The sequence below is a fragment of the Mixophyes fleayi genome, chromosome 1, assembly GCF_038048845.1.
Source record: "Mixophyes fleayi isolate aMixFle1 chromosome 1, aMixFle1.hap1, whole genome shotgun sequence".
In the NCBI taxonomy this organism is placed as follows: domain Eukaryota; kingdom Metazoa; phylum Chordata; class Amphibia; order Anura; family Limnodynastidae; genus Mixophyes; species Mixophyes fleayi.
The window spans coordinates 421,668,190-421,680,256 of record NC_134402.1 but is presented as its reverse complement, the minus strand read 5'-3'; the positions used below and the strand labels follow the sequence as shown (position 1 = coordinate 421,680,256).

Here is a 12,067-nt window from a genome sequence, read left to right as displayed (position 1 = left end):
GGTACACCAGTGTATACTTGAGGATCCTGCATAGTGGTAATTGGATGACGTGGATTTGTTTTATCATTAGAGTTAGAGTGTCTGTTTTTATCTCTACCACAGCAGAGAGAGAGAGAGAAAGACTAGAATAGATGTAAAAAAATGAATAATAGGAATACAAAGATTTGAATACAAGGGTTTGAAAACAAACATGCAGAAAGGGAGATTTTTACAGCAAAAATGACAGCTGGATTGGACTCTATGGGAAAATGGCTGTATTCATTTAACTATGATCCCTCCCCCTACTTGACTAGGGAGTTTTACGTCAACCGTGCAATCCAGTGTCGTCCGTCATTTGTTCATTAAGAACTCGGTATCGCCATAACTACATACCTTTGCAGCGGACTTTCCTAACTTATTTGTGGTTGGAATGAGGGTGTTGTGATTTTATTTAACAATTTTGTTTAGTGGGTACGCTGGTGCTTGTACTTATACTAGTAGCAGCGTGGCCACACTATTTAGCCAAACATGGCTGGCTGGGACATGTAGTTCCACAAATCCAAATGTTTTTTTTTTCCATACAAAATCCACATTTATTACCCTACTACCCAGAGCCCCTGGCTAGTAGGAAGAGCCCTAGTGCTATCAGCACTGGCCTGGGTGTCCCTAGGGGGGTGGGCCGCTTACATTTTTCAAGGGGACCACACTCCCTAGGGAATCCAGGCCAGCGCTCAGCAGTCTGGGTGTTTAGTCATTATGGCATTTGGACTCAAACTGAGTCCCCCCCCCCCCCCCCTGCTATAGTGCCTATCACCCAAGTTGTTTTGCCTAGTGCTGGTTCTGATAAATAAGGGGAAACCCAAAGCAAAAAAAATTCTAGATTTTTACTTAACCAGCAGTAGACTGGCAGGAATACGTTTACAAGCAAATAGAAGGGGGAAAACTATTTTTATTTTTTGGGGGCTTATAAATTTTAATTTTATTTTTAATTTTTTTTTACCTGCCTGAGCTATGGCACAATGAAAGTCAATACAGTGATGTGATTATACAAACAGATGCTATAATACACCCTGTTGTATCAATACCTTTTTAAAGAAAACCCTCTACTTATTTTAATCCCATTGAAACTTATCTCAAACTTCTATCTGCAGTGTTAAACATTCAACTCTTTCCTTGAAAGTTAAATAAATTATACTATTTTTTACCTAAGGACTACTTTTTTTTTTTTTAATTTAATAAAATTATTATTATTTATGCAAATTTAACCTCTAATGAGTATATATCAGAGTAGGACCAATTACACCCTTCATACATGTATCAAAAAGTTTAGGGTACATGCAAAAATTGAATGTCTATTCTCTCTATTGTCATGTGCTGCATTTATTTATATAAAAAACAAAGTTTGCAGTACTACACAGTTAACAAGTGTACAACATCCTAAAATTTTTAAAATGGAAATACTATACCCCAAAAATATTGTGTATGTAACTGAATTTGATGAAAGTGTATCTATCTAATACATAAAGAAACAATAAATTCAAAAGTTAAATTTTATTGTACAAAATACATAATATAAATTTTAATACATTTTTCTACAGTTCAGTCAGTCCCTTGGATTTTCAAGTTGTTTCTTTAAAATAACATCCACCAATTCCATCCGAACATCTGCAGGAAAAAAAAAATATTAAAAGCCTATCTGTGAAATTAGTATTCCATTTCACATCTAAATACTGGAACATTGATAGTTCTAATCTTGATAAGGACACAACATATCCTATTGTTGTAATCTTGATAAGGAGACAAACTATATGTGTACATTCAAATTTTTGACTGCCTTAACAATGTATGTCTAAGTCAATAGTTCTATAGTTTATTACCTGAAAACTCTAGTTATGGCTGCAATTTTCGATTCCATATTCGTGAAAGTTGTATCCAGCCAATATTTGGGTGCAATCTTAGAAAATTAAAAAGAAAGAAGTGTATGTGAAACCTGTATTTTTATACAAAATACAAACATAACTTTTAAAACAAGGAAGGATCAGTATGGACTGGAATATAAAATTTATATTTCATTGTCCATGTCACATGATATCCCTTCCATTCAGGAAAAAAAAAAAAGGTTACATTACAAATATAAAAAAGAATAAACTGAAACAAACTCACCGAATATTTAACATTGATGATCATTCCTGATGTTGAAAGGTCTTTACATTTCACTTTTTTCTGTGTTATCATGATAAAAGAGTAAAAATATGATTTAAAACTTAAATCTTCTAAAGGATAAAAGAAATAAATATATATATATATATATATATATATATATATATATATATATATACACACACACACACGGAGACACACACACACGGGGAGACACACACACACACACACACGGGGAGACACACACACACGGAGACTCAGACATTTCAGGCATACATCCTAGAGAGAAATAAATAAATACCAAATAACATTGTAACGTAATGCTTTTGGATGATGTTATCCTCTTGCTTTCACATCTACGCATTTTGATCCACGATGCTTCTGGGTTACCTAGAATTGAACGTAAAACATAGAAATTAGGATACATTTACATTCATATAAGAAACTAAAAAAAAATAAAAAATTAACAAGTCACATTTCTCACAAAAATGCATTTTTAATCCTGAAAAGTAGACATTACTGTACATATGACATATTTATGTTTTTATGTCACTAACCTATTATCACTTATATACGCTTTTTAAAAAAAATTACTTTCTCACCCTTCTTCCTCAGATGAGACGGGGTTGATGATTTCCTCTTCTGGATCTTCCTGTAACAATCTTCTCCTTGCTGACTCCGGTCTTCTTACTTCCACCACGGGGGTGTGGAGTGCAGATGACGTCCTCTGCTGGGGTGTTGGTGGAACAAATCCAGAAATGTTCCAATCGGGTAATGGGACTGAAACATTACCCTGTGCTCGCCGGACTCTCAGCTCTTCACTGATATTCATGACATGCATTGACTGCATTTGCAGATGCATTGTCTGTTGTTGTTGTTGCATATGCATCTGTGCCATGGATTGATTCATCTGGTAATACACTGCTGTATTCTGCTCCATTGCAACAGCCATTCGCGCTTGAATGTTGTTATTTACTTGAATAGATGCTGATATTTCACTGTGCACTGTGATGAGTCGCTCCAGTAACGAATTGGTGGTATTACGGGAGCTTCGTACCTCTTCCACAACAGACGTTAAACGGTCTACCGAGTCACCAATTCTCTGAACTCTGTCTTCCATATTTCGGCGAGATGTTTCCTGCCTTCCTTCCATCTTTCTGGCAAAGTCTGTGATGGAATGAAACCGAGTGCCTTGTTTGGGCAGACCGTGCACCAGTTGTGTTGGAAGACTGGTGCCTGTGGAGGGTACCCTTGCTTGAGATGGACATTCCCCTTCGGTGGTTGGAACTTGAAGGTTGGGGAAGGCTTGCTCTAGCATCTTAAATTTTGTTGCAGCATCTTCGTGGACCAAACTGTCAGCTGGAGAAAATGTCAGTGATTTACTGTCATGTTCTAATCGCTCTGTAAAACAAAAAATTTTTTACTACATCAATTATTCAGATATTACATTATATGATTTTCATGTTTAAAATTAATTGAGAAATGCATGTATTCTGTTAAAACAAGTAAAAAAAATAATTATTCACCGGTTAATGCTATTTCTTCCATGGCAGCTTGAGAATAAAAGGTGGATACTGGTGTTACCACCTGTTCCCTTGGGATGATGGATTCTAAAACATACAAATAAAAAATAATATTGTCAATTAAATATAACATGTGAGACATTTCATTATCTAAAATGATACATGTGTACAATAAAAATATGTATATTCCTATGGATCGGTAAAAAAAAAAAGAGAATATATTGCTAGATAGTTATGTACACACAATTTTTCACATCTTCATACCTTCTGGACTATGAGCAAGGGTTATTGATGTTCCCCCTTCTTCATGCATCTCTTCAACGGGTCGGCCTTCTATACATAATAATAAATTAGATAAAATAAATTATTATATATATATATATATAGAGAGAGAGAGAGAGAGAGAGAGATAGATAGGTTTATAGATAAAAAAATACACAGTAAAAAAAAAGTTTGCTAAGACCAAACAAAAAATTAATTCTGTGTAAACATTACCTTGCTGTACATCAGCAACAGGTTCCGAGACGTCTACCTCAGTCACTCTTCTTCTCTTATGAGCTGTAAGTTAATTTTAAAATACTATTAGATGCTATTATTCATTTTTTGCCAGGATTGAAATAGTGATCAAGAGTGACACACAGGAATAGTGAGTGAGAGAGTGTGATAGTGAAAGGGAAGGATAGAGAGAGATAAAGCAATATTAAGATAAAAAGAGGGAGAGTGACAGTGAAAGAGAGAGTGATAGTGAAAGAGAGCGAGATTGAGAGAGAGAGAGAGAGTGAGAAAGAGAGAGAGTGAAAGAGAGAGAGAGAAAGAGAGCGTGAGAAAGAAAGAGAGAGTGAGAGAGAGAGACATTGATAGACTTAAGAGCGACAGTGATATAACAAGAGAGAGAGTTATAGTAAAAGAGAGAGATGGAGATATATGCATATTGTTTTACAATGCAAATATAATTACCTTTTTTAATTGGTTCTACACTTTTAGCAGGATGAGTAGACTTGGTTAAACGGCTTACATTTTCTGTAACAAATAATTATAATAAGCTTTGCAAAATGTACTATATTTAAAATATATTATATCAACTTGATCACAATTTATACCTTGATTGGAAGCCGTTCTCGCTACTTCCACTGCGACTTGTCTTGGCATAAGCAGTGTCACACCTATAATAAAAATCAAATTTCTTTTTATTTATATAGAAGCAATAACATTACATTTTAGAGTTTTTGTCGATTCTATGGAAATATTACATTCATTGCATACAGATATCACCAAAAATATCAAATTACGTTTTGCATTGGAAGAATATTTTTTTGATAGATATTAATTGCATGCAATAATAATAGTAACAAGTGTAACATCAATTCCTGGGGGTAAATGTATGAATCTCCGGATTCTTCATCTCCGGCGTGTTCAGCCTCTTCAGCGCTTAAATTTAAAGCGGCGCTGCCTTGTAAAGGGATGTTTCCCTTTACAATGCAGCGCCGCTTTAAATTTAAGCGCTGAAGAGGCTGAACACGCCGGAGATGAAGAATCCGGAGATTCATACATTTACCCCCTGGTATTATAAGACAAATGATATACATTTCTATCTCACTATTACCAAATTATAAACATGTAAATATGTATGTGTATATGTAGATATGTATGTGTATATGTAGATATATATGAGTATATGTAAATTATATATATATATATATATATATATATATATATATATATATACACACTTGTAGGTTAATTGACTGGTATTGGAATTGACGCTAGTGTCTGTGGGTGTGAATTTAGACTGTAAGCTCCAATGGTGCAGGGACTGATGTGAGTGATTTCTCTGTACAGCGCTGCGGAATCTGTGTCACTATATAAAAAAATGGTGATGATGATGTATGTACATACATACATACATACCTACATACATACATACACATATATGTTTGATAAAATTTTGGTGTAAAACATTTATAAAATAATAAACAACTTTCTGTAACACTATTATGGAACAAGATTTTTTTTTTTTTAACATAGGGGATATTTTTCATAAAAAGTGTTATGTGTGAATAATATTGCTTTAGTTTCTAAAAGGTTAAGGGCTAGATTAACTAAGCTGTGGATTGGAAAAATTGGGGATGTTGCCTATAGCAACCAATCAAATTCTAGCTTTCATAAAGCTAGAATCTAATTGATTGCTATAGGCAACATCCACACTTTTGCAAACCCGCAGCTTAGTAAATCTAGCACTAAAGTGTTATCTGGGTGTAATGTGTAGTGTAAAGTATGTAATCTATGGAGCATGTATACATGCATGTGTGCATCTTTAATATCATACCTTCTCCTTCTACACTCCTCTGGCCCTTGTGTCCTTGAGAATAACCCAAATCTAAAATACATTAAAAGAAACATTTTTTAGTACATCTGTATATAAGATTTTAGCAAGGCAAGTAAAAAAAATAAAAAATATTTTTTTTTTCATTATTATACATTTGCCATTTACCTCCTGATTTGGATTTTCTCTTCCGGGTACTGCTTCACTTTCATGTCTTCTCCTTTGTGCTGCATCTTGTTCTGCAAAATTGTCAAAAAAAGTTTAGAAATAAATTTAAATTTAATTCACATCATTACTTTTATAGACAATTATACATACCTCGTGGCTGGAAGGTGGATGGATCAAGGGTGTCCACTGTCCCTTCCACTCCTTCCACAAGATCAGCACTGAGAATTTGCCGCATCTTCTTCTCCCAAGGCTTTAATTGTAGGCGCAGTGGCATGCCACCACCAGTTCCCCTGGAATGACGGGCAACGGCTGCCATCTTCGCCTTCGTGGTGCGCTTGCAGTCCCGAAAGCGTTTCATGCAAACCGCAACTGATCTGACTCGAACACCTACTGCGGACACAGCAGAGGCAATCTGGGACCAAATCTTCTGCTTATGCTTGAAAGCCGCCTTTAGCGATTGGGCACCCTTCAGTGTCTCGTAATGTTGCAGTACTCCAGCGACAAAGACTTCATTCTCCTCAAGTGTGAAGCGCCTGGATCGTGTTACAGATGGTCCTTCTTTGTCATCAGATCCACTCTCTGTAAGATGTTGCTGCTGGGTGCTTGTGCTGGCTTGCACACTGCTCACAAACTGCTGCCGCCTTCTTTCTTCTTGGCGCTCCTCAGGTCTGTCTCTCCATTCCTCGCCACTGCTGACAATTTCTTCTTGGGTACCCTGTGTAGAAGAAGAAGAAGAATCCCTAAGCTCCCTAGACATGGCTACTCTAATAAATTTTACTTACTAAAACAAATAAAAACTATTGACTATTTAACAACACTTGCCTAAGGGTACAGTACACTAGTATGTTATAAATATACTACTACTATAATACACTAGTAATGACAATTAATTAAACTACACAAGTACTTGACTAAAAAAAAATATGCAGTTGTATTGAAAATAAATTATAATATCATTTTTAAGGGACCGAACTAGGTTCAATACAATCTATGTAAACTACAGAAAAGTAAATCTAACTAATTACATTTATTCAAGAAAAAAAGGACAATAATGCAATTGTAGAAATACAGGAAAAAAAATTATCGTACACTAATAAAAATATATGCAGTTGTATTTAAAATAAATTATTATATAATTTTTAAGGGACCAAAGTAGGTTCAATACAATCTATGTAAACTACAATTAAGTAAATGCTAACTAATTCAAGTTATCCAAAAAAACAAGGACAATACTGCAATTGTATAAAATAAAGGACAAAAAAAATAAAAAAATATTTTTATGTGTGTGTATATATATATATATATATATATATATATATATATATATGTATATATATAAATATATGTAGATATGTGTAGATATGTGTGTGTGGTGGGTGCAATTTAATAAGTGTGGTATGTCTGTAGTATATTCTTGTGTGTATTTGTCAGTATTGTCAGTATTGTAAAAAATATATGATTATTATAAATGTAATTTTTTATAAAAGTTAGTTTTATGTGTGTGTAGTGCAGTGTACAGTCAACTCACAAATCCAATATCGAAGATTAGAGCAATGGAGAGCAGTCAGGAGTCACAAGCCTCATGAGTCACAAGCCACAGCAGTCACCAACCAAGTCAGCCAATAGCTATCAGCAAATGACAGTTTGCTGATGGCTGCATTAATTTTTAATACTGAAATGGCTGCCTAAACCACTCCCTAGATTTCAAACTCGCTAGGACCAATAGTAGAGCGCGAGGGGGAGGATGCAAACTTAACATTTGAATTGAGCGAGTTTGTTTTTAAAACGAGCGCTCGAACTGCAAAAAATGAGCGCGGAATTTATTTATTTTTTGAGCGCGAAATTTTAACGCATCTCGCTAACAATTGAATACGCCCCTTGGAGTACCTGCAGATGATGGTGGTCGCTGTACACACACTTGTCTGTCTGCATCGATCCCACCAAGGCCTTGCACTTCTTCCGGCTGTATGGGCACCATTGCTCGCTGTTCTAAAGCGCTCAGGGCTATTTGTTCCCGTGGTCCCCCACCAGTTCCTTGTACATGGGCATAATTGGTCCTCAATTTTTCCTTCAGTCGCCTTTTAAAATCTTGCCACCTCTTCTTACTTCCTCCACAGTTCTTGGACCAGGGGCAATAGCATTGATCTGGCTACTTAGCCTTTGCCATAAGGCCAGTTTAGGGCCAGCAGGAAGGTTTCTATCTGCAGTTAATATGTTGTCAAGCACAAAGTTGACCAAAATTTCAACCTCTTGTGTAGTAAAATTTGGTCTTCTTCTTTTGGGAAGATGTGTCCTAGAAGGGCCTTCCTGGGCTGCTCATACTCCATAGTAGTATGTTGTCTTTCAGCAGGTGATTCCTCCATTGCACAAAATTACCTTCTTTATGCCTTTTTAACAGCACAATAATTAGATGTAATGTGAGTCACCTTTTATTTGCATAATTGTTTCTGCTTTTACCCAACAGAGATTAATAAGGTCCAGATGTAGAGTTTTACACAAGTTCATCTAATCAGTGCAAAAAGCAGTTTTGGCCAAGGATCCGTCTCAGTTTGCGCTACGACTGAGATGGATGTCCCCCTTGCGCCTCTGCGCTTATAGAGGTGGAACGGGGATGGTAGTGGGTTAGCCCAGCAATGTAAAGGCCTGTTCATGCTCTTTACATGCTATGCTGAAAAGAGCAGCAGATAGGTCTCTAGGAAAATTATCATGTACAGGTGCTAGAAAGCTTTCTGTGTTTTAACAATAAGAGAACCAATTGAAAATTAAAATTAAAAGGGTGTGCACCCCATCCCAAACACCATAACCACCCATATTGCTGTTTGGCGGGGGGGTCTTTTGTTCATAATTATTTTTTCCTTAATTTATTTATCTGCTTTACAGGGCTGATGCGACAGATTCACTTAAGTGTATCAAGCACCTGGCCCATAAGGCAGCTAAAGATTTGTATTGGTGCAATTTGTATATTAGTCTGAGTTTCATGGATCTACTGATGCATGCTACTAGGAATCCTGTGTAAATGACAGCATGAAATTCCAGTGTAAATTGCATCCAACTATACCCCCAAATGAAAATAGATTTTTAGAGAGAGAAGGTGGGGAGAAAATTTTTTAAAAATAAAAAAAATAATAATTTTGTTTGCATTGGTGACGCAATAAAGAGGTACAGACACAGACTTGTGTCCCCAGCACCAGCAGTAAGGGTATGGGCAGATAATTGCGTCCGTGACGCAGATAGCTTGTCCTTGTTAATTTGATTGTATTTGTGTTTCAGTCGCAGCTGCCATTTTGAGAGATGTAGTTTTAGATGTGTTTAATTTTGTTTTAGCTTGCTTTGTACATGGACAATTTAGTGGGTGGATGTTTGCGTTTGTGTTACTTTGTGAGACATCTCAGCCACTTAGTGCTGATAGTAGTTGAAAAAAAAGGAAAAAAAAAACAACAACTTTTTCTATAAACCTCAGATTACAGTGTTAGTTTAAAAAATGAGGTCAGCAAACTTTTCACTCCAGGGGGTAAATGTATCAAGCTGCGGGTTTGAAAAAGTGGAGATGTTGCCTATAGCAACCAATCAGATTCTAGCTGTCATTTTGTAGAATATACTAAATAAATGATAACTCAATCTAATTGGTTGCTATAGGCAACATCTCCACTTTTTCAAACCTGCAGCTTGATAAATATACCCCCAGGAGTTGAATATAATGGTAAAATATTGTGACAGACACCTTTCTTCCAGGGTGCCTGTCACCAATCAGCTAAAACAGGTGGCATACAGGGCCACCTGTAACAAAATCCGATGGCATCTGCATGTGAATCGCTCTATACACCAAATACAATGACAAGTGCAGCCCTAACCGAAACGTCCCTAAACTCAGGTGATAGGGACAACAAATGGCACCTGCAGCTTAAAGGTTAACTCCTCTCCAGTATCCAGCCAATGGGATGGGAGTGGGCGTTGACACCCCCCAAAAGATTATATACGCCGGGCACAGGCTTGTTCAGTCCTTCTTACCCGGCTGGAAAAACACTACCCCCCACGGCACCAGTGGGGGGACCGTCTTTAGAACCGCATATTCCCCTAGTAGCAGGATCGCAGCAAAGCGCAGCATGGCCGCCCAACATTTCAGATGGCGCAAGCCGACCTAACCCTGTCATTTGGTCAGTAACACAGGCTACCACAGCTGATGCAGCAAGGGAGGTCACGAGTGTGGACGAACCAACAAGGACAGCCAATCGGCCGCCAGTACAAGCCATTCGGACACAAACGGCCAACAACGCAGCAGGAGGCCAGACAGCGGCGGTGAGCGCAGTGGGTACATCAGGTGAGCAAGATAAGATGGAGATAGATCGTGCACAGGCACATAGTCCACCATTAGCTTCCAGTGATGAAGGGTCAGACGAGAAGCAGGGGCCACATAGACTAATGAAGATACCACACGCACATTTCACGGGGGGCAGCACGCAGGGCAAAGATAGTTGCATACCTAGCAGTCCAGTAGGTCGCAGCCCGGACATGGTTAAATGCTCTTACACGTTGCTACTGATTGGACTCCGCCCGTGCATAAGGGACAGGATAAAGAAAGGGTTCTATGTAGATATGTTTGAACTAACAGAAGAGGCAAAGAAGGAGTTAGAGGCAGCCAAGGAGAAAGGGGGGATAGGGGAAGATGCTCACAAACCCTTCCCCCGATGGGTTTCAGCATTCTGCTCTTTCGCGGCAACATACATAGAGACGCGGCTGGAAGCAGTGACAGACGTGTGGCGTTATGTGCATTTAATCTCAGACATATTCCTGACATACGGAAAGTCTCATTGGCGCAAATATGACGAGAGCTTTAGGAAAAGAGTATCAGGCCAACATATAATACCATTTGACTGTAAAGATGTAGAAGTCTGGTTGGACATGGTGCGCCCCAGTACGAATGCTCCCAAGACTGTCCCTGTCGCTAGCCCACAGCAAGGGAGGCAAGGCACGCAGCAAGGAACGCGTAATAGGTGCTTTGCATTCAATAACGGGTCGTGCACCCGGGGAGCCGCTTGCAAGTACAGGCACGTTTGCAGCCAATGCAGAGGTCCACACTCAGCAAAGGATTGCCCCCGTCCCTCCGCAAAAGACAGCAAAGGACCAGGGCCCCCCAACTCCTCTAATTAATAAAGCCAGTTCCCCATCAATCTGAAGGAGCTGGAGGGCTGGTTCCGGCTATCTTCAGACACAGTTCTGGTATCATTTTTACGTAACAGTTTCAAATTTGGATTTAAACTCCAGGTAAAGAAAGAAGTAAAAGCCAAGGCAGTAAAAAAACCTAACATCAGCTTATGCCCTGCCCCATATAATCAATGAGAAAGTAAAGAAAGAAAGAAAGAAGTGCAGTGAGGACGGATGGTAGGCACTTTTCCCGCTCCCCCAATAGAAGGCCTAGTGATCTCACCCATAGGAGTAGTTCCCAAAAAAACTAAAGGGAAATTTAGACTGATCCAACACCTGTCCCACCCCCTGGAAGGGTCAGTTAATGACGCCATAGACGATGCCGATAGTGGCATACCAGTCCTTCAAGTTAGCTCTAGACATGGTGAGATCATTTGGGCAGGGGGCGCTAATGGCGAAATTGGACATTGAGGCAGCTTTCTGGATACTGCCACTGCATCCTCAATCATTCAAGTTCATGGGTTTTAGGCTACAAGATGGTTATTACATTGATAGATGTCTCCCCATGGGCTGCTCAGTGTCCTGAGCCTTCGTTGAAAAATGTAGCTTGTTCCTACATTGGTGTATTCAGGCGGGAACGAACCACAGGGGCATCGCACACTACTTGGATGACTTCTTATTCATAGGCCCAGCTAATCAAGCAGTCTGCGCAGATATACTCAGCTCATCGCAAGCGCTATTTAGAATCCTCGGCGTCCCAGTCACACAGGAC

The 12,067-nt window shown here is 38.4% G+C and overlaps 1 protein-coding gene and 1 long non-coding RNA gene across 5 annotated transcripts; both read right to left on the bottom strand.

The window, feature by feature from the left end:
* Nucleotides 1–1,571: 1,571 nt before the first annotated feature.
* Nucleotides 1,572–3,354, bottom strand: LOC142109504 (uncharacterized). 3 transcript variants are annotated; one of them, XM_075193684.1, is made up of 3 exons: nt 2,742–3,354; nt 1,857–1,933; nt 1,572–1,644 (listed from the first exon to the last, which is right to left on the bottom strand). In XM_075193684.1, the coding sequence occupies exons 1-2, from the start codon at nt 3,290–3,292 to the stop codon at nt 1,870–1,872; spliced, it is 615 nt and encodes a 204-aa protein (XP_075049785.1). In that variant the 5' UTR covers nt 3,293–3,354; the 3' UTR covers nt 1,572–1,644; nt 1,857–1,869. The 3 variants fall into 3 exon arrangements, with proteins under 3 accessions (XP_075049785.1, XP_075049798.1, XP_075049793.1); XM_075193697.1 differs by lacking the exons at nt 1,572–1,644; nt 1,857–1,933 and adding exons at nt 1,958–2,202; nt 2,441–2,529; XM_075193692.1 differs by lacking the exons at nt 1,572–1,644; nt 1,857–1,933 and adding an exon at nt 1,958–2,202.
* Nucleotides 3,355–4,776: 1,422 nt separating this feature from the next.
* Nucleotides 4,777–6,396, bottom strand: LOC142109495 (uncharacterized). 2 transcript variants are annotated; one of them, XR_012680403.1, is made up of 4 exons: nt 6,304–6,396; nt 6,154–6,224; nt 5,989–6,039; nt 4,777–4,825 (listed from the first exon to the last, which is right to left on the bottom strand). It is a non-coding gene; the product is annotated as an uncharacterized LOC142109495 (long non-coding RNA). The 2 variants fall into 2 exon arrangements; XR_012680402.1 differs by lacking the exon at nt 4,777–4,825 and having other exon boundaries at nt 5,976–6,039.
* Between the last annotated feature and the right edge of the window lie 5,671 nt (nt 6,397–12,067).

Excerpts from the sequence above, each read along its gene's own strand:
- LOC142109504 (XM_075193684.1), bottom strand. The coding sequence starts at position 3,292 with ATGGAAGGAAGGCAGGAAACATCTCGCCGAAATATGGAAGACAGAGTT. Across the intron at positions 1,934-2,741 it reads GTCTCATCTGAGGAAGAAGG|ATTGCACCCAAATATTGGCT; the intron begins GTGAGAAAGTAA and ends TAATTTTCTAAG.